Source organism: Oncorhynchus nerka, linkage group LG10, assembly GCF_034236695.1.
Source record: "Oncorhynchus nerka isolate Pitt River linkage group LG10, Oner_Uvic_2.0, whole genome shotgun sequence".
NCBI classification, from domain to species: Eukaryota; Metazoa; Chordata; class Actinopteri; order Salmoniformes; family Salmonidae; genus Oncorhynchus; species Oncorhynchus nerka.
This window is the reverse complement of record NC_088405.1, coordinates 35787666-35810360: the sequence shown is the minus strand read 5'-3', so window position 1 is coordinate 35810360 and position 22695 is coordinate 35787666. Positions and strand designations below refer to the sequence as shown.

The window sequence follows — 22695 nt, the reverse complement described above, 5'->3', positions numbered from 1 at the left end:
ACTAGCCATCACTTGCCGTCTACCACCCGGCTACTCAACCCTGAACCTTAGAGGGTGCTGCCCTATATACATAGAAATGGAATCACTGGTCACTTTAATAATGAAACACTAGTCACTTTAATAATGTTTACATACTGATTTACTCATTTCATATGTACATACTGTATTCTATTCTACTGTATTTTAGGCAATGCCACTACTGTTAGATTTGTGTGTATTGCTGTGAATTGTTAGATACTACTGTATTGTTGGAGCTAGGAACACAAGCATTTCGCTACACCCGCAATAACATCTGCTAAATATGTGTATATAGCCAATAACATTTGATTTGATTTGAACACATTTCCCACCAGTTGAGAAAATTTCCTGGAGTAAAGTTTTCCCCCTGTTTTTATGACTGATAGTAACGGAATCTCCCCTGATATTTAGTTTATACCCACCTTTTTATTGGATCCACACATTGATATTTTGGGAATCAGAGGGGGTTGCCAGAGAGAAGAGAGACTGGTCTCTGTTTATCTCAGTGAAGAACACATGGTTATAGTAGTAAAAGGCTTTGAGACGTTGCCAGAGAGTTTTCCAAATTGGTTGCTTGTCTCGACTGGGATAGGGATCTTTTTCCAAGAGAGATGAATGCCTTCAAAACGAGGTGAAGGAGAAAAGCTCATCAACAGTAATGTAACAAAAAAGCATCTTGACCAAGCATGTCTTGAATATATTTATTTTCATATTTAGATTTAGATTTATGAACGTATTTATTTTTGTGGAGTAGGGCAATTTGTTTGGTGCCGGAGCGCAAAAAATATATATAAATTACCTCATCATTTCACAGTCAACGTTTGTCATCGTCACCAACAGGCCAATGCAACATATTAAAGTTTTTTGTTTTTTTACAAATGCATCTACAAATGAAACATCTGCCTATGCCTATACACACAATGGCTCAAATATTTTTCTCTTCTAACACCCTCAAGCATTAAATTAGGCTCAACTTATTTCAAAATAGGCATCACTGACATTGATTTAGCTTTGATCAACCTTTACGAGCACCATTGTGAGAAGTGGCAGAGTGCTGCTCCCCTGCTTACTATGCCAAAGATTTGTTTAACAAATGTTTCAATGCAACATGATCATAAAGGGAGTTACGAATACACATTGACAGCAAATATTTCTTTGCAGTAATTTGCAAATCTCCTGAATCCGATGCAACGCTCCAGGATCTGACAGCTACCCGACTGAGTTCTTCAAATACATTCACCATTAATCATCAAAATGGCAGGTGAAATATAACAATCCTCAACAATTCCACCACCCAAACGGAAACTATAAACTCATTGCTGAATCATAGCGACCGAACAGGTTTTATCAAAGGAAGACATCAAACAACATGCCTAGTCACTATTAACGGTATAACATCATACAGTTTAACACGGCACAGGCGAACCAGGCAAGGATGTCCACACTCTCCCTCACTCTTTGCTCTATTCATCAAACCACTTGCCACTGCTATATGACAAAATGAAAACCTCACTGGAATTCAGACTCTCAATACAAACCACACCATCAGCCTTTATGGAGACGCTATAGTGCTGTGCCTAGAACATCCATCAGAGTCACTACAAGTAGCCATTACACTCATAAATACATTCTCTGTTATATCGGAATACTTTATAAACTGAACTAAATCCACAATTCTACCCCTGAGTGGAGATTCATGCAGATCTCCTGGAGGAGTCCCATGCAGAATACATTAGTCTACACTATCTTCCCTTAAACAGATCAGCTTTTCTCTCTAATGTGGACATTGTGATTAAATCAACATAATATCAGTCCCTTTCAATGCAACGAAACAAAACTAATCTAACTTTGCAAGAGTCTGTGATTTTGCTGTAGGCCGAGGAGCGCATTGGAGTAGCCTTTGGTTGTGAGTGGCCTAGATGAGTAGCCTTTTGAGATTATAGCACAGCCACTGAGTGTAGATGTGTGTGCACATTTGTTAATATTCTTTGCTGGTTTGCAAGTTAATAGCCCAGTTATAGCTAGTTTTGGTCAGTAATGGAGAAGTGATTGTTGCCTGCAAGAGCACAAACTTGTACATATCTAACTCTCTTTGAAAATGAAAAAGTCAATTCAACTCAATTAAAAAGCTGTTTTTGTCTTAAAGGGGAAGTGTCTTATTTTGAGACAGGCTTAAATGCAAATAAGCCAAAAGGCAGAGGGTAGCATATATTTTTGTCTGATTCTCTGTGTGGTAATAATAATCATAACAATGCATTTTATTTTGTAAAGTGGTTGCTTTCATCATATAACACAATACAAAACCATTTTCAGCCATCTATTGGGCCAATGATGTTACAGATCTTTTTGTATTTTTGGAAAAGTAATTGGAGCTTTCGGAACATGTAAAACATCAGTCCTGAAATGGATCATGTCAAAGCCAAACATAATGTTGCCCCCATTATTACCCAAATAATGATCATGATCAACGGACCAGCCAGTCTGGCATTTGCCCAAACTGCCCTATGGCCCATCCATTTCTTATTACAGTGACACATACCAAACACAAACATCCTCAAAATGAGGGTAAGGACATGAGCAATATTTGCAGGTCGACAACTCAATGTGATAATGTAAAAAAAAAAGAATTAAGCAATTTCCAGAGTTGGACATTTCATCATGCTAACTTAGTCATTCTATCTTTAGAAGTTGGTAAAAGTGTGTCCCTGTCGATAAATAAAGACATTAGTCAAAAGAAGCCATTCGAGACAATGCATTCATCCACATTTGAGTATAGTAACTAATACGACTCCATACTTGACCAGTCTTACTGGTTTGATTGTTCTCAGCGACTGTCTGTTCAACAAGCTCTCACAGTCTCACTGCAGAATTAGACATTTATCCACGTTGCTCCAAAAGTCCCATTTCAAAGTTGCCCTTCCTGCTCTGTAACATTTCATTTCTACAAACGTCAAATTTGAAAGTTAAAGGTGAAGTTTAGGCAGTCATTCCGAATAGTTTAGGTAACCTAAGGGTTAAGGGATAGGTAAAAAAAAAGGGATAGGTAAAAAAAAAGGATAGGTAAAAAAAAAGGGATAGGTAAAAAAAAGGGATAGGTAAAAAAAAAGGGATAGGTAAAAAAAAGGGATAGATAAAAAAAGGGATAGGTAAAAAAAGGGATAGGTAAAAAAAAGGGATAGGTAAAAAAAGGGATAGGTAAAAAAAAGGGATAGGTAAAAAAAGGGATAGGTAAAAAAAAAAGGGATAGGTAAAAAAAAGGGATAGGTAAAAAAAAAGGGATAGGTAAAAAAGGGATAGGTAAAAAAAGGGATAGGTAAAAAAAAGGGATTGGTGAAAAAAAGGGATAGGTAAAAAAAGGGATAGGTAAAAAAAAGGGATAGGTAAAAAAAGGGATAGGTAAAAAAAAAAGGGATAGGTAAAAAAAAAGGGATAGGTAAAAAAAGGGATAGGTAAAAAAGGGATAGGTAAAAAAGGGATTGGTGAAAAAGGGATAGGTAAAAAAAAAAAGGGATAGGTAAAAATAGGTAAAAAGGGATAGGTAAAAAGGGATAGGTAAAAAGGGATAGGTAAAAAGGGATAGGTAAAAAAAAGGGATAGGTAAAAAAAGGGATAGGTAAAAAAGGGATAGGTAAAAAAAGGGATAGGTAAAAAAAGGGATAGGTAAAAAAGGGATAGGTAAAAAAGGGATAGGTAAAAAAAGGGATAGGTAAAAAGGGATTGGTAAAAAGGGATAGGTAAAAAAGGGATAGGTAAAAAAGGGATAGGTAAAAAAAGGGATAGGTAAAAAAAGGGATAGGTAAAAAAGGGATAGGTAAAAAAGGGATAGGTAAAAAAAAGGGATAGGTAAAAAAGGGATAGGTAAAAAAAGGGATAGGTAAAAAAAAAGGATAGGTAAAAAAAAGGGATAGGTAAAAAAAAGGGATAGGTAAAAAAAGGGATAGGTAAAAAAAGGGATAGGTAAAAAAAGGGATAGGTAAAAAAAAGGGATAGGTAAAAAAAGGGATAGGTAAAAAAAGGGATAGGTAAAAAAAAGGGATAGGTAAAAAAAGGGATAGGTAAAAAAAAAGGGATAGGTAAAAAAAAGGGATTGGTGAAAAAAGGGATAGGTAAAAAAAGGGATAGGTAAAAAAAGGGATAGGTAAAAAAAGGGATAGGTAAAAAAAGGGATAGGTAAAAAAAAGGGATTGGTGAAAAAAAAGGGATAGGTAAAAAAAGGGATAGGTAAAAAAAAAGGGATAGGTAAAAAAAGGGATAGGTAAAAAAAAGGATAGGTAAAAAAAAGGGATAGGTAAAAAAAAGGGATAGGTAAAAAAAAGGGATAGGTAAAAAAAGGATAGGTAAAAAAAGGGATAGGTAAAAAAGGGATAGGTAAAAAAAGGATAGGTAAAAAAGGGATTGGTGAAAAAAAGGGATAGGTAAAAAAAGGGATAGGTAAAAAAAAAAAAAGGGATAGGTAAAAAAAAGGGATAGGTAAAAAAAGGATAGGTAAAAAAAAGGGATAGGTAAAAAAAGGGATAGCTAAAAAAGGGATAGGTAAAAAGGGATTGGTGAAAAAGGGATAGGTAAAAAAGGGATAGGTAAAAAAGGGATAGGTAAAAAAGGGATAGGTAAAAAAAGGGATAGGTAAAAAAAGGGATTGGTGAAAAAAGGGATAGGTAAAAAAAAGGGATAGGTAAAAAAAGGGATAGGTAAAAAAAAGGGATAGGTAAAAAAAAGGATAGGTAAAAAAAGGGATAGGTAAAAAAAAGGGATAGGTAAAAAAAGGGATAGGTAAAAAAAGGATAGGTAAAAAAGGGATAGGTAAAAAAAGGGATTGGTGAAAAAAGGGATAGGTAAAAAAAAGGGATAGGTAAAAAAAGGGATAGGTAAAAAAAGGGATAGGTAAAAAAAGGGATAGGTAAAAAAAAGGGATAGGTAAAAAAAGGGATAGGTAAAAAAGGGATAGGTAAAAAAAAGGGATAGGTAAAAAAAGGGATAGGTAAAAAAAAGGGATAGGTAAAAAAAAGGGATAGGTAAAAAAAGGGATAGGTAAAAAAAGGGATAGGTAAAAAAAAGGGATAGGCAAAAAAAACAAGGGATAGATATAAAAAAGGGGGGATAGGTAAAAAACAAGGGATAGGTATTAAAAAAAGGGGGATAGGTTAAAAAGGGGGGTAGGTAAAAAAAACAAGGGATAGGTAAAAAAAAAAACAGGGGATAGGTTAAAAAAAGGGGGGATAAGTAAACAAACAAGGGGGTTGGTCAAAAAGGGGGATAGATAAAACAAAAAGGGATAGGTAAAAAACAAGGGATAGGTAAAAAAAAAAAGGGGGGTTGGTCAAAAAGGGGGGGATAGATAAAACAAAAAGGAATAGGTAAACAAAAAAGGGATATGTTAAAAAAAGGGATAGGTAAAAAAAAAACGAGCCAGAATGATGGGATTACACCCATGTGCCATCCCCATCCACAATGCCCTCGCAAAACCCAAGTCTACTAGATGGTAATAGTGTTGCCACTAGTGTCTGGTTTAGGAGGCTGTGTGTGTGTGTGTGTGTGTGTGTGTGTGTGTGTGTGTGTGTGTGTGTGTGTGTGTGTGTGTGTGTGTGTGTGTGTGTGTGTGCGGATATCACAGGTGTGTGACGGATTCTGCTATAATATTTAGATTTACCTGCGGCAATGCACCAAATTCAGGTTTCAGCAGTGGATCCTGCCTTGATAAATCGACCTGCTGAAGGACAAACAGAGTTGTCTGGGCTTATCGCCATACAGATGGCTCTGAGTGTTCAGTGGGGTTTGGCGGTGGCTCGCGCCTGGACGTGCTACGGTGGTGATGAAGAAATGCTGGCTGATCCCCAGTCAGGGAGAAGCAGTAAGTGAAAGATGGGGAATATAGGGATTAAAACCTCTCCAGTGGAAGAGAGATAAAGAGAGAGAGGGGAGGGGGGAGGGGGTTAAGGCAGGGCTCTAAGGTGTGTTGATGAAAAGCAGGAGGGTGATATGCATTTCCTAAACTTGATAACCAGTGCTGTGCTCATTTCTATATCTATGGTGTGTTTAGGATCATCCTTTAACAGTATGTCTCCTCAGGGACTACCTGACGTTTAACATATCCTTGTACATAGAAATGGGTATAGTCTTCATTTACTCCTTTCACGTGCGTAGGTATGTCCACATTTCATCATATGTTAAAATATTAAATCAGCTGTGTTTGTTACTTCTAGACAGGAACGAAAGACTGCACATAGATTGGCCACCGCTGTTTTTGTAGGTCAAGACTCACGGCATGGGAACATGACCATCTAAACCTATACAATCCAAGTTGCTAATTTATTGGTGCTTGGGAGATGTGGTCCCACTATTCCCTCTTGGCTTATATGGACATCTCAGACCTAGAAGTGGTGTTCCATTAGTGTCTCAGTGAGGTTAAACTGACTTGGGCCCATATCCACAACGTATCTCAGAGTAGGAGTGCAGATCTAGGATCTGTCCATTTAGTCTTATCCATTATGTTTCTTGAAAAAGACACAACAGATCCTAGATCAGCACTCCTACTCTGAAACACTTTACGGTCCTACAAGTCCCCACACCCTCCCTCCCGGAACCAGGCCCCAGACCCTAGATCCCAGCGTCAGATAAACCAGGTCTGAAGAGGTTATTAATTAAAGCCTGAGAGAGTGGCCGACCAACTGGCCGCTCCACTGCTTGACCTCTGACCCTGACCAGCTGCCCTGACCTTCCCAACCACATTCCCCTGATAAGACAGGAAGATAAAGAGAGAGGAGGGGGGGAAGAAATAGGGGGGGTCCAGAGCTGTGGAAAGGGAAGATGGAAGGGGAAGGGGTGAGAGAAGGGGGAGGTGTGCATAGAGAGGTTGAGGTAAGGCAGGGGTGGAAGAGGGAGAAGAGGGTAGGGTGGAGAGGAGAAGAGAGACTGAGTGGGTGAGATAGGAGAGAGGGAAATGGACGGTGGGTGAGAGATAAGAGAGGAAGATAGATGAGTCAAAGAGGAAGAGAGAGAGAGTGGGTGAGAGAGGGGAGGTAAGGGGGAGGACAGTGTGCATTTCAGCTTTCAGGCGGGCTGCCCTGGAGGCAGTGTTATCAGACCTGTCACTACACACTGATAGGACACAGTGTTCTGGTTGTCCCCGGCTCCAAACAACACATGTAAGGACTCAGCATTTGTGCCTCCAGTGATAGTGAGGAAGATACTGGAGATAAGAGTGTTGGATTAATTGGTGTCTCGCTCACATGAACTCACACACTCAGACACACACACACAACCACACAGATTCACAAATACATTTAGACACACACACTCACTCCCCAGACATACCTCCCATATTCCCACACACTGACCTCACACACAGACTCAGAGAGCCTCCCTGATGTATCATGCATTGTGCAACATTAGGAGTGTACTGCATCACTGTATTAGTCCAGAGGAGTCATGAAGACAAAGGGAACGCAGCCAGTGGTCTTTGACAGTTACATGTGCGTTATTGCGGGTTGAGATGATTGTAAATCAACGTTGTTTCCAGGCCTGTGACGGAGTTAGGAGTGTAGAACTGTATTTGCCAGGGAATGCATCGGCCCAGTACAGGGAGTTAAAATATGCTCTGGTGTCCTGGCTTGTACACAAACATACACACACACACACACACGCACACACACACACACACACACACACACACACACACACACACACACACACACACGCACACGCACACGCACACACACGCGCACACGCACACGCACACGCACACGCGCACACGCACACGCACGCACACACACACACACGCGCGCGCGCACGCGCACGCGCACACGCACACCAGGGGTGGTCGTTAATGTTTAAGATTTTATTATTATTATTATTAAACCTTTATTTAACCAGGAAGTGCTCATTGAGATTTAAAATCTCTTTTTCAAGAGCGTCCTGGCCAAGATAGGCAGCACCAAGTCATTACAAAAATTACAGACAAACAACATGAAAAACTACAAGTAATCTAGTAAAAACCATAGAATTCACAAGAATATAACAAAATCAAAAGCAGTGTGTTTTAATCAGTTATTTGGTTACATTAATATATTTAGTACAGTTTTATCTAAAAAGGATATCTTTTTTCATGTTCACTATTTTAATTGTTGTGAAATTCACTGAGGAGGATGGTCCTCTCTTTCCTCCTCAGAGGAGCCTCCACTGACACACACACACAAACACACACACACAGATTGAAATTGACTGTAAGTGAGGTTACACAGCTCATTTCGCTACATACTGTATGAAACACACCCCCGAAAGAGGAGAATGTCAATTTTCTTGCTTATCCACCCATGACATCGTATTGTAATGACACCTTGCATTTCCAAAGTGTTACTGTAAATTCAAACTACAAAACATTACCAAGGACCTAATCATTTAGGACAGATTTCTAAAATTCAGTAAAACTAAACACGTTTCCTGACAGCTCAGTATGAGTTTGAACCTGAGGTTTAGTTTGAAGCTTGGAGTTGTTTTTCTTCCCAACTCACCCATACCCAAGCCCTCTCTGTATGTCAGGCAGGCAGACTTCCTTCCCTAGTTGGCACACTGGGCAGTGTGGGCACAATGAACTCAGATGTCCTCACACTGGGTGGCATGGTTGCGTGTGCTGGGTGCCCAGACAGTGCCTTGCATGCCCACGGCGTGTGCTGATTACTTCCTTGTCAAGAGCCAGTCACCCACAATGCCCTCTGATAGCATCAGGACTGATGGGAATCTGGTTGGATTTTTCCCGGCTCCATGCTCCTCTATGGCATTCCTCATTCCTAAAGAAAAGGCTCTTTTTAGGTTTGTTTAAGAATTGTTCAACGCAGTTGTTCCATGAACAATGTTTTCTTTGTCGTCAAAAACTTGTTTAGAATTGCTTTGTGATAATGACGTCTCTGTATTTGTGTGTGTGTGTGTGTGTGTGTGTGTGTGTGTGTGTGTGTGTTGTGTGTGTGTGTGTGTGTGTGTGTGTGTGTGTTCTCCCTCATTCTGTAGTATCTGTGTGTGTGTGAGTGTAGAATGCAGGGCCGTGTAGAGAGCTGGGGAAAGGGGGGGGGGGGGGTCAGGAGAACCTGGGTGACTGCCAGACGACCTTGGAACGACCCCTGACTACATCAGACAGAGACAGACAGAGAGAGAGCAAGAGGGAGGAAGAGAGAGAGGCAATTCAGAGCTTCCATTCTACTCCCTCTCCCTCGTCACCTTCTTTGTGCCACGCACGTGTTGCAGCCTTGTAAGGCTGGCGCCTTGTGGGCCCGGGTATTAGGGCATTAGGGATGAAAGGGCAAGGGCCGCCACCCTGACTTCTCTTTATTTGAGTCTGTGTGTCTCTCTATCATTGCCTCAAATCACCCTCAATCCAGTCTGTCTGTCTGTCTGTCTGTCTGTATGTATGTCTGTCTGTCTGTCTGTTTGTCTGTACCTCTCTCTCGCTCCCTGTCTCTCTCTCCCTGTCTCTCTCTCTCTCTCTCTCTCTTTCTATCTCAATTAATCAAATCCAATTCAAAAGGATTTATTGTCATGGAAAGTATTACCACATACGTTGCCAAAGCAAATATATAGAAACATATCAAATAAATGAGTAACAACGATTAACAGGACAACACAGTAATATTGAATGTGGACAATAATTCACTAATGATCGAGGCAAAGGCAGCAATGTTATTGGCCTAGCTGGTCGTTCCACTGGCTGTCCCTACACTCACAGAAAACAAAATGCTATCTAGAATCTAGAAGGAGAAGCCGTTGAAGAACACATTTTGGTTCAGGGTATAACTTTAGATTTGTTTTGTAGAACATATGACCCAAAAGAGCTCTACCTGAAACCAAAAAGGGTTCAACCTGGAACCAAAAAGCGTTCTCCTATCTGGACAGCAGCGGAACCCTTTTGGAACTTTGTTGTATTAGTGTACGAGTGTGGCAGGAAGCTACTTATTTACAGTTGCTGTCTCTGCTCTCTCTGTAACTCTTTCTGGCTCCAAGAGAATTGGCTTTAATGTTCCGAACCCTCATTGGTTTGAGTAGCGTCAGCTATTTCTATATCATATTCTTTTGAATTTAACAATATGAATTGGGGTATTTAGCGTACTATATTGAACAGAACAAGGCCATGTCAATAAAACCTTGTTCAGACTGCAGGCCTTAATTCTCAAATCATTTAAAAAAAAATTTTTTATCCGTTTTGAAATACTCACTGTCCAAAACAGCAAGTTAACAAGTGACCACATCGGATGTGTGTGTTCAGACATTAATTTGCTGACATGGCTACGCTAGTTGTCATAGTAACGACTGGTGTGCGCTCAGTGGTGTAGGCTGATTGGTGGTGGTGCTCTGCTTCCTATCACTCAGCAGTTATGTAGCAAGCTAAGCTGAGAACAATGGCTGCCATGGACGTTTCCTAGTTGCTTTGAATGTTCAAAGTCACAGTGTAGGAACACGTTTAAAACCTCAAAGTATCCAGATGATCCGTCTTTCAAAGTAGTTCTTTTTGGCAAGCCACAGCAGTCACTTAGCTAGCTAGGTAGCTGATTACCTTTCGAAGTACATTCACTCATTTGTTTGTAAATAAATAACAAGCTAGTTAGCTACCACATATCCTTGTCAAACTGTCAACAGAGTAGCTAGCAAGCAACAGACTATGCCAACAGTATAAAAACACCTTGAGGGAAAATAAATCAGATTTGACCTTTCAGACACAAGTCACATGGTCAAGAATCAGATTTGACCTTTCAGACACAAGTCACATGGCCACGAATCAGATTTGACCTTTCAGACACAAGTCACATGGCCACGAATCAGATTTGACCTTTCAGACACAAGTCACATGGCCACGAATCAGATTTGACCTTTCAGACACAAGTCACATGGCCACGAATCAGATTTGTATGAAACTTCAAACCACCTGCGAAGGTGGTTTAAAATGTGGCTTGAAATAGCCAATTCCATGTGCTTTTTCACTGTTCAGACAGCAGGAAAAAAGAACAGATTCGAATCAGATATGCAAAAATGTTCGATTTGAGTCACTTCAAACTGCCAATGTGAAGAAGGCTTTACTCTTGACAAAAAGAAAACTGATAAAACCGTATAGTCCCAAGCTCTTGCATTGGCTCTCACAGACTCTCATCTGTGATTCTGCCCCTTCGAACACCTACCCTGTGTGCCTTTGAAACCACTGTCACATTCACTCACTGAAAGAACACCATCAGTCAAAAATGACAGTAAATGGACAATTACAGGATGGACATAACCAGAAGTTCAGTTCCCTGCTTGTCAGCTGCAAGCTGTCTATCTGCTCCATAGTTAGGGGTCTGTCTCTGGGGACACACTTGCTCTCTCCCCTCCCAAGGTGTTGACAGTCTGTTGTTAACACAGTACACAGTGGGGTTCCTGGTAAGACATCTCTCTCTCTGCTAGCTTGCCACACTGTCAGCTGAGCTAGACTATACCCCTTAGGTCTCTGGCTCCATGTCTAATGCAGCCAAAGTCTGTTTACATTGGTTGTGAGTTAATCACATGATATGTGGCTTGTTCTCCCATTGGATAAAGTCTGTCTCGTTTTGACTACATAATATTGTAATATAGTAGAATGGCTGGTGTGTGTTTTCTACTTGCTGGTGAGTAGGTATAACCTTCACTCCTCTATGCCTGAGAACCACAGTACACCCCATCCGGTGTCTCTCTGTCTCTCTTAGGTTTTTACCATTTTCACAGACTTCTAAAATCACTTGAAAGCTACCGGTTGAAGTGAATGTGTATAATAGTTTGGTAGTTGTGTAATCAGGTGGATTGTGTATGAGGAGAGATTTCTTGGATGTATAAACAGTCATTAAAGTGCTAAGAACACACTGTAGAGCTGGCCAGTAGCAGACCACAGGACGTTTCATACCTGCTTCTGGTTCTGTGTTTCTTTTCTCCCATCAGAGATTCTAAGAGCTTCCATATGAAGCAGCAATCCAGATAATTAGCCTTTGCCCAAGTGTGAGCTGAGAAAATAAAGTGTTTCTCAGTGGAAGCTACTCAGAGGAGGAAGGGGAGGACCATCCTACTCCTCTAACATTAAAAAAAAGTTATCATTTTTAGATAAAACTATACTAAATATATTCGCATCACCAAATAACTGACTAAAACACGCTGTTTTGCAAAGAAGGTCTACAGTATCCTCAACAGCACTCTGTAGGGTAGCACCATGGAGTAGCTGGAGGACAGCTGGCTTCCTTATTCCTCTTGCCGGTACATTGACTTCAATACAAAACCCAGGTTCTGGTTTCTAACCCCGTTCCATAGACTTACACAGTAATGATGACGACTTCCAGAGGACGTCCTCCGACCTATCAGAGCTCTTGCAGCATGAACTGACATGTTGTCCTTCCAGTCAAAGGATCAGAGAATGAATCTAGTACTGAAAGCATAAGCTCCAGCTAGCTAGCAGGGGAGTGCATAACGTAGAGGAGTGCATAACGTAGAGGAGGCATAACGTGTGGTGAGTAGTCTACTCAAAGAGAAAGAAAGACAATAGTTGAACAGTTTGGAATAAAATAATATCTTCAAAAATTAAGAGGAAGCAGCAGAGAGAGAGAGAGAGAGAGAGAGAGAAAGAAAGAGAGAGAGAGAGAGAGAGAGAGAGAGAGAGAGAGAGAGAGAGAGAAAGAAAGAGAGCGAGAGAGAGAGAGAGAGAGAGAAAGAAAGAAAGAGAGAGAGAGAGAGAGAGAGAGAGAGAGAGAGAGAGAGAGAGAGAAAAAGAAAGAGAGAGAGAGAGAGAGAGAGAGATTAATTGTATTTTTTTCTTCTTCTTAGCGTGCTTGTTATTTACTCAGCTAGCTAATGCAGCTAATTTAGTCTACTCAACAACCTGACTCAAACAGAGAGGAATTCTATTTAAGTTAGATAGCTGGCTAAGGCTATCCAGCACTGCAACTCTTCCAACTCAAGGGAAGCTTTCGATTTTATTCATTTATTGCCACCGGAGCCCACCGGTGTAACTGCTAAACTGCTTGCTGTACACTGTACTGTATGATTGTACATATGGATTGGATTGTGTGTTTACTAACACATTAGCTGTGTAGAGGTAAGCGGTTATGGTATGAAGTTGTGACTTGGAGATGTGTTTTCGCCTGGTTGCAGTCAGCTGTTGTGTTGTGCACTGAAGTCCACAAGTGAAGGAAAATGGTGACAGGAGGAGAACACGTAGATGCGAGAAGGAACGGGCAAAGTGCCGATGTTGGTTGTGGCTGCTATGAAAGTGAACTGTGTGTGCGGTTGATCAGGGGTGTATTAATTCTGCTGATTCTGTTGCAAAATTTTTCCTAAAAAGGAAGCAAACGGAACGGAATGGGATGGACCTACCTGAATTGGAATGTTTTGCAACTGTTTGGACTAGTGATTGCCCAGATCCACTAAATGCAGGCAAGAGTGTGCACGGCGGTATTGAATGTGTCACTGTCTGTCACCTCGATTACTCCAATTTGTCTCTCGACCTGTGTGCACCTACGTTATAAACTTTCATTTTGTAGGCTCGGTTGTAGCAACCTCATGATGGGTATAGGAAACATTTGAGCATCCTGTAGTGGCCTAAACCTATGGCTGTTCCACTTCGCTGGGTGAATGGAATGTGAATGACTGTCATCCAATATGCTGTCATAGAAGTGGTCTTCAATGCTGTAAAAGATCACCCTCATAAAGAATAGTCTCAAATGGCCCCCGACCGCCACTGGAGTTACTGGTTCTTGGAAGTGTGTGTGTGTGTAAGGCGGGGGGGGGGGGGGGGGGTGCAATGCGCGTATGTATGACAGCAAAAGAGAGTAAGTAGGAGAGTTGAAAGACCAAAAGAAAGAGAAAGGCAGTGCAGGTAATACCACTTTCCTCTATTTCCCTCCATCCCCACTCACCTCCAGGCCACTTGATGCCTAGATTGAATGTCATGTCCAGACGTTCACATGTAGTCACCACCAACAACTGCTGCCATTGTTGCCTCTCTCAACAGTGCTAGAGAGAGACACAGGATAGCTGAGACAAAGGCAGGTTTTGAGAGCCCCTGTGACAGAGGACAATGCTGCTACTGTTGTCGGGCCTTAGGGCCACAGTTGGGCCTATGGGGCAAGTGCAGCCAGCAGCCACTGTGAGGTGCAAATCAGTGGAGGCTGCTGAGGGGAGGACGGCTCATAATAATGGCTGGAACAGAGCGAATGGCGTCAAACACGTGGAAACCATGGAAACCATATGTTTGATGTAATTTATTCCATTCCACTCCAGCTATTACTACAAGCCCGTTCTCCCCAATTAAGGTGCCACCAACCTGACACACACATACATTTATTTATTTTTTATTTTACCTTTATTTAACTAGGCAAGTCAGTTAAGAACAAATGCTTATTTTCAATGACGGCCTAGGAACAGTGGTTTAACTGCCTGTTCAGGGGCAGAACGACATACTGTACATGCATGCAGGCACCCACAAACACATAACACACACACTCCGAATGATGTTCTGCATTGAAGTGTGATTCATATGGTGATCTGCAACAATACCATCATCCAATGCCCAACTTCCCTCTAGCTCCAACCTGCCTATAGCTGCCATGTCCCTGTCTGTCTCTGACATATCTGTCTGTCTCTCATTAGCAGCCTTTAGCCCCGAGGAGGCCCTCTGGCCCTCCCTGCCCCTTCCCCTCCAGCCCCAGTCTAGTCCCCCCTGGCCCCCAGGCTCCTCCCCAGGAAAAGCCCTAATCCCCCAGGCCAATAAAACACAGATGCTGCGCCTCTCTCTGGAGACACTCCCCTCGCTCTTCCTGTCCCTCACACAAAAGACGCTGGTCTAGGGATAAGTCTTACTCTCTCTCCCTCCTTCTCTCGTTCCCTCTCTCTCTCTCTCTCTCTCTCTCTCTGTGTCTTCCACTCTATCCCTCTCCTTCTCCTCCCCCATTTTTAACTGGCACCAAAGCAACAACGTTTTCCCTCTGACATGAAATCAACCAACTTCAGACCTGTCCCTCTTGATATGAAGCACATGGCAGGTGTCTTCTTATTTGTCTTGTGTCCAGAAGAAAGAAAGTGGTCTTCCCACTAGCTTATAATACACAGCAATCACACACATTCATGCATCAACAGCCACATACAAGCTAACACATACAAGCCCAGATAGACAAACATGCTCTAAACAAACCGTTAGCGTCACCACACACACACGCACACACACACACACACAAAAACACATGTACAGACACAGTCTCTACACAGACACATTTCGTTACATATTATGCTGGTTGGTTTGTTTTGGAGCGATGGGTTTTGGGGATGGCTGGCCCGGGTTTACTGGACTCCCAGGCTGTCTGCTATATGGAGAACAGCTGCTGGTACACTGGAACACACCAGTCTATTAAACAGTACTACCAGTGGTTCCAGTCCAGGGGGGACTACATGCGTGACCACAGCCCTATACCTGCTGTGAGTGGGGTCGGTGTGAGTGGGGTCGGAATGTGTGAGACGGTGAACGCATTTGATTAATAATGTCTACAGTGTATCTACTCACACTGATTTACTCACATTGCACACCCTGGGACAAGAGAGGGAGATTAAACAATAAGGCCCGAGGAGGTGTGGTATATGACCAATATACCACAGCTAAGGGCTGTTCTTACGCACGACTCAACGGGGAGTGCCTGGACACAGTCCTTAGCCGTGGTATCTTGGCCATATATCACAAACCCCCGTGGTGCCTTATCGCTATAATAAACTGGTTACCAACGTAATTAGAAATATATATATATATGTTTTGTTATACCTGTGGTATATGGTCTGATATGCCACATCTGTCAGTCAATCAGAATTCAGGACTCGACCCACCACGTTGTGTAACTGTCATTAACATGAGTAGACCTGCACAATCACTTTAGTGTGTTGTTTCAGTAGATCGCTCCATGCTTTACCGAGACTCCTCCATTCTTTTCCCAGAGTCCTCCTTGCCCCCTTTCTGAAAAGGTCCTCCACACTGTATGTGTGTGTGTGCGTGCGTGCGTGCGTGCGTGCGTGCGTGTGTGTGAGTAAATGTGCATATGCCTGTCATTCCCTGTATTTCTGCCCCAGTTACCCTGTGACCAAAATCCCCACTGATTAAGTTGTAGAGAGAATGTGTGTGTTGACACAAGCAGCCTTTGAACACTCAATGGGAAAAAGGATTCCCCTCTATAGGATGCTCCCAGAGTCCCATGGCCTCCCTCTCTCACTGTTTAACAGCCTTTCCCTTTGTCCTGTCCACTCTGAGGTGAAAAGGTCAGGGGCCAAAGGTCACACGGACTCATTTCCACTGGAACGGTCAGACAAAGAGCCTCACACACACACACACACACACAAACACACACACAAACAGGCCCTCCCTACACGCACACTTCATGAAGAGTTGGGGGGAGTAAACAAAAGAGTGTGTTCTCTTCATTAAGATGTTGTTTTCTTTCCTGGGTGCTTGAAGGGCCCCTTCAGGACTTCCATTGGGTGCCCTTAGCCCCACAAGCAGGCCCCCACTCCCCCAGCCCCCTGGCTCTGTGCAGCTCTTTAAGCCAGTGACCCAGGACCGGTCCAGATGGGCTGCAGGCCCATGCCAGCTTCCAGGGCCTCTTTAACTCGCACTCCGTCCAAATAGTTCCATGATTGTAAAATGATGTTTGTTCTCAAAACACACACACTCTCTTACTCCTTTTTTTGCAGACAACTTTTTCCTTTGCATTATTCCCTCTTACATGTTTCCCTCTCTAGAAGTGAAGAATGAGAAACACATCTCCGTGTGTTTGTGTCTTTTGTTTGTTTTCACAATGGGCCAGGACTCTGAGGTGATTCCAGAGAAATGTGTCCTCAATCATTTCATCAGATGACAGGTACATCAGATGGGATGGGCATTCACTAGGCCAATCAACACCATCACTGGCTGTACTGTACCCCTACAGTAATAACCTGTACTGTTTACTAAACAATTATCTACCGTCTATATACAGTGCATTTGGAAAGTGTTTCCACATTTTGTTAAGTTACAGCTTTATTCTAAAATGGATTATATTGTTGTTTTTTCCCCCTTCATCAACCTACAAACAATACCCCATAATGACAAAGCGAAAAAACAGGATTTTAGAAATGTTTGCAAATGTTTAAAAAAAGATTATAATTAAATATCACATTTACATAAGTATTCAGGCCCTTTACTCAGTACTTTGTTCAAGCACCTTCTGCAGCGATTACAGCCTCGAGTCTTCTTGGGTATGATGCAACAAGCTTGGAACACCTGTATTTGTGGAGTTTCTCCCATTCTTCTCTGCAGATCCTCTCAAGCTCTGTCAGGTTGGATGGGGAGCGTTGCTGCACAGCTATTTTCAGGTCTCTCCAGAGATGTTCGATCAGGTTCAAGTCTGGGCTCTGGCTGGGCCACAATCCTGCATTGTCTTGGCTGTGTGCTTAGGGTCATTGTCCTGTTGGTAGGTGAACCTTCGCCCCAGTCTGAGGTCCTGAGCGCTCTGGAGCATGTTTTCCTCAAGGATCTCTCTGTACTTTGCTCCTTTCATCTTTCCCTCGATCCTGACTAGTCTCTCAGTCCCTGCCACTGAAAAATACCACCACAGCATGATGCTGCCACCACCATGCATCACCGTAGGGATGGTGCCAGGTTTCCTCCAGACGTGACTCTTGGCATTCAGGCCAAAGAGTTCCATCTTGGCATCATCTGACCAGATAATCTTGTTTCTCATAGTCTGAGAGTCTTTAGGTGCCTTTTAGCAAACTCCCAAGCGGGCTGTCATGTGCCTTTTACTGAGGAGTGGCTTCTGTCTGGCCACTCTACAATAAAGGCCTGATTGGTGGAGTACTGCAGAGATGGCTGTCCTTCTGGAAGGTTCTCCCATCTCCACAGAGGAACTCTAGAGCTCTGTCAGAGTGACCATCGGGTTCTTGGTCACCTCCCTGACCAAGGCCCTTCTTCCCCGATTAGTCAGTTTGGCCGGGCAACCAGCTCTGGGAAGAGTCTTGGTGGTTCCAAACTTCTTCCATTTAAGAATGATGGAGGCCACTCTGTTCTTTGGGACCTTGAATGTTGCAGAAATGTTTTGGTACCCTTCCCCAGTTCTGTGCTTCGACACAATCCTGTCTTGGAGCTCTACGGACAATTACTTTGACCTCATGGGTTGGTTTTTGCTCTGACATACACTGTCAACTGTGGGACCTTATATAGACAGGTGTGTGCCTTTCCAAATCGTGTCCAATCATTTGAATTTACCACAGGTGGACTCCAATCAAGTTGTAGAAACATCTCAAGGATGATCCATGGAAACAGGATGCACCTGAGCTCAATTTCGAGTCTCATAGCAAAGGGTGTGAATACTGTAAATAAGGTATTTCAGTTTTCCATTTATTTATAACTTTGCTAACATAAAAAAACAGTTTTTGCTTTTTCATTATGGGTTTATTGTATGTAGATTGATGAGGGGGAAATATATTTCATCCATTTAAGATAAGAATGTAACGTGACAAAATGTTTTCCAAATGCACTGTATATACTACATAGGGTTTTTCTGTAATTAAATAAAAAGATCTGTAACTCAAATAATCACAGACACACACACAGAAAGAGAGAGAGAGAGAGACACACACACACACACACACACCAACACACACACACACACAAATGTCTCATTTGCCACAAGTGTTGTATTTTTCCATATAAAAATAGCCATCTCGTCATTGTCATCATTATATACATCAATGAACAGCATACACAGTGTTAAAGCTTTTGTAGAATTCACTTTTGGTTTAAAAAAATCACAATGTTCTGCTTTCACTGAAAGCAAGAGCTCTTTGATACTTGTCTGATTATTTATCTAAAGGTTCATGTCACATTTCCTTAGGAAATTAGAATAGATGGAGATTACTTCCTGCTGTGTTTGCTCTAAACCCAGGGTCATATTCATTAGGGCAAACCATTGCAAAGCGTTTTGCAACAGAAAACGAAAATTAGAATTTATTTTGGACAAGTTTGGGTAATCCCTTCCTGTTTTAGTCCCTTTTGTTCCGTTTGGTGCCTAATGAACGCGACCCAGGAGTGGGACAGGAGCCAACACACACTGTCCTCAATAAATACAAAATGATCAAAAAAGTGACCCTCTCAAGGAGGTCACTACACTACATTACATTTGGTCAACATGCAAAATCAACAATGACACAATATTCCAAACAAGTCCTTGATTTTCCCATATGAGAACAATGCCTTTGTTTTCATCAACATAGGATTGAAATGAAAGATATTTGATCTGATAACTCAGCTGTTACAATCCCCTGTTCTATAAGAACAGATTCTTCAGCCACTAAGACGTGGAAATCGATCGCTTATTGAGTTGCTTTTTGAAAGCATAGAGAACCCCTGTTTGACTTAATCGAAAAGTGCTGTGGATCTAACACAAGACTGAGGAAGGGAAAGGAAATAGAGCGAGAGAGAGAGACAGGGTCGGGAAGGAGGGAGAAAGTCTGAGCAACACTCAGGCGTCAGAGAATTTTTAAAAAACAAGAGCTTATTCACTGACTAAGACGTCACAGTAACACTGGAACATCCGTCCTTTGCCAATACCTTTGTTAAAGCCTGAACCTTAGAATAAAGCCTGAACATGGCATGAAGACACACTATTGAACTAGTCCTAGGGCTCGATTCAGTCTGTATCGCTAAAATGTAAAGGTCATTTCCGTTTGAGCCGACATACGCAGTCTTTACCGGGAATGCAATCTCCGCTCACGCGGGAACACTGCCTTTACATTTAAATCACGCTATAGCACTGACCTTCAGCGATACAGATTGAACCCAACACTAATTTGGAAGTTTTCCTGGAATGTGTTTGTTGAGTACCTTTCCTGAGGCCGCCTCGAAACCTTCACAGAATAAGGATTAAACCAGAAGGAGATCCTTTTGACCAGATATGTGAAGGTAGTTTAGTGGGCACAGGAGGGGCATCTGACCACAGGGATACATTCTCACCCCTCTTAGCTAGGAGGGTAACCTCAGCATACCCTGAGCTAAAAGCCTCTGCACAACCCGAAAAATAGTCACGTTTAAGCATTGAATGGAGGACAGATCATCAACATCTATGTTATGATAAATGTTCTCCTTGAGTTATTATTGCACTTCAGCAGGAGCTGGTTTGGGTTAGCCTTCTTTACAGCCCATAGAGGTTCACACTGGAGGGTGTGGTCTAGGATCCATCTTACACTCCCTCTGCCCGACCCATCCAATGGGGTGGCTCACTATGCTGTGAGGGCATGCCCCAGGATCAGGTTAGCCAATCAGAGGAAGGTTTGGTAGTTAAGTCTCCTCCCTCTGCTTTGGTTCAGCTGCCCACTCTGACGTAGGTGACCCGTCCCTTGGCAGAGTTTAGACTGGCAGGGCCTGTCTTGAAGAATACAAGCTGGTGACCTGTAGACAGAGAAGAATAAAAAAAAGTAAACGTGAATAAAAAGTAGAAAAGTAGGAGAGACCGTAAAGTTGAAGACTTTATGTTAAATGAACGGAATGTACCCTAGCACGTGCTTCCCTTCTACAATGTATGGTTGGTTAATTGCATGAATGCGATGACAATCGTACAATGCCAGAGATGCGGTGAGAGATATACTGTATGACAGGGGAGGAGAGGATGAAGAGTGAAGAGAATGAATGTGAAAGTGCTGGCCTGGTTCAATAACGATTAGTGATTGCCATGCTGATGTGCTCCCTCCAGACTGAGCTCCAATTAAGTGTGTGTGTGTGTGTGTGTGTGTGTGTGTGTGTGTGTGTGTGTGTGTGTGTGTGTGTGTGTGTGTACAATACAATGATAACACTGTAGCGTGAACACATTCATTTAACTCTTACCTGTCCAGGTTGTCTGATTGGTCAGTACAAATGCTCGGCACTGGGCGTGGCTCTCACATACACCAATAGCCTCTGTGATGCTGTAGACTGACAGCAGACATCCATCGTGCTGATAGGAAGGCCAGCAGCGGTAGTTCTCCCCAGGAATAGAGGCATCCACTACACGCTTATAGTCTGCAGCGGAGAAGGAATTTAGTTAGCAAGGAAGGATGTGCGTGTGCGTGTGTCTGTCACTGGCAGGGTGTAGATGCACTGAGGGTCCTGCACGCGTGTAATGAGGTAGGTCATAGTGTGAGGGTCGGGGCTCTGTTTTGTCTGTCTATCAGAGGGAGTGCCATGGAGCTATTGGGGAGTGAGAGGCTGACATGTCTTCTGTGATCCTCGACGCCACCCCCCTCTCAACCCCCCCCCACACACACACACACAGACACACACACACTCACACTCCCCTTCTCCTCTCTCACCCTCCCTTTGCCCCACTAACTGTCTGACACACATTGTTAAAGGCCACTTTTCTACAATGGTTGCCATGGCAACCGCGACCCTGGGCAAACTGAACTCAGGAGTGACAGAGAGAGCAGAAGAGAGAAAGGGGGGAGAGAGAGATAAAGGGAGAGTGGTCTGAAGGGCCCAGGAATGAGGACCACACTAGAATACCTCTAAAATTATTTCTCTTCTCTCTATTTGTCTTCTCTGTTTTTATCATTCTAATCCTAAATCTTAAACGGGACACTTTAAAATATTATTATATATACTGTATATATATTTTTTAACCTTTATTTAATCAGGTAAGTAAGTTAAGAACAAATTCTTCTTTACAATGAACGCCTACCCCGGCCTAACCCAGACGACACGGCCAATTGTGCACCGACCTATGGGACTCCTGATCACGGCCGGTTGTGATACAGCCCGGGATCGAACCCGGGTCTGTAGTGATGCCTCTATCTCTGCTATGCAGTGCCTTAGACCGCTGCGTTACTCAGGATCCCTAAAATAGAAAAGGGCGATTGATTTAAAACATACAAATCAAATGAGATTACATTTCGATGTAATACATGTGTAGACCTAAATTGCAATTTAAATGTGCATTTACCATGGCAATACAGTAACATAACTTTCATCAAATTGTATAATAGAGTGAATGAAAAAAGATCAAGATTATTTTAACCAGATTCAGAGTTCCCCTGAGGATCCACTAACAATATACAGATCAAGTCAGAAGTTCACATACACCTTAGCCAAATACATTTAAACTCAATTTTTCACAATTCCTGACATTTATTCCGAGTAAAAGTTCACTGCCTTAGGTCAGTTAGGATCACCACTTTATTTTAAGAATGTGAAATGTCAGAATAATTGCAGAGAGAATTATTTATTTCAGCTTTTATTTCTTTCATCACATTCCCAGTGGGTCAGAAGTTCACATACACTCAATTAGTATTTGGTAGCATTGCCTTTAAATTGTTTAACTTGGGTCCAACATTTCGGATAGCCTTCCACAAGCTTCTCACAATAAGTTGGGTGAATTTTGGCCCACACCTCCTGACTGAGCTGGTGTAACTGAGTCAGGTTTGTAGGCCTCCTTGCTCGCACATGCTTTTTCAGTTCTGCCCACAAATGTTCTATAGGTTTGAGGTCAGGGCTTTGTGATGGCCACTCCAATACCTTGACTTTGTTGTCCTTAAGCCATTTTGCCACAACTTTGGAAGTATGGTGGGGGGGTCATTGTCCATTTGGAAGACCCATTTGCGACCAAGCTTTAACTTCCTGCCTGACTGATGTCTTGAGATGTTGCTTCAATATATCCACAT

General features: G+C 42.4%; 1 protein-coding gene across 2 annotated transcripts in view; it reads right to left on the bottom strand.

Annotated features, from left to right (window-relative positions):
- Positions 1 to 18684: 18684 nt before the first annotated feature.
- pkdcca (protein kinase domain containing, cytoplasmic a) overlaps positions 18685 to 22695 on the bottom strand; it is a 37516-nt gene continuing 33505 nt past the window's right edge. The window contains exons 6-7 of one of the 2 annotated variants that reach the window (XM_029669714.2): positions 20885 to 21058; positions 18685 to 20452 (exon numbers count right to left, since the gene is read on the bottom strand). In XM_029669714.2, the coding sequence (XP_029525574.1) occupies positions 20367 to 20452; positions 20885 to 21058 (260 nt within the window). In that variant the 3' untranslated portion in view covers positions 18685 to 20366. Of the gene's footprint in view, positions 20453 to 20884; positions 21059 to 21314; positions 21873 to 22695 lie in introns of those variants that run through there. The other variant, XM_065023263.1, reaches the window with a different exon arrangement.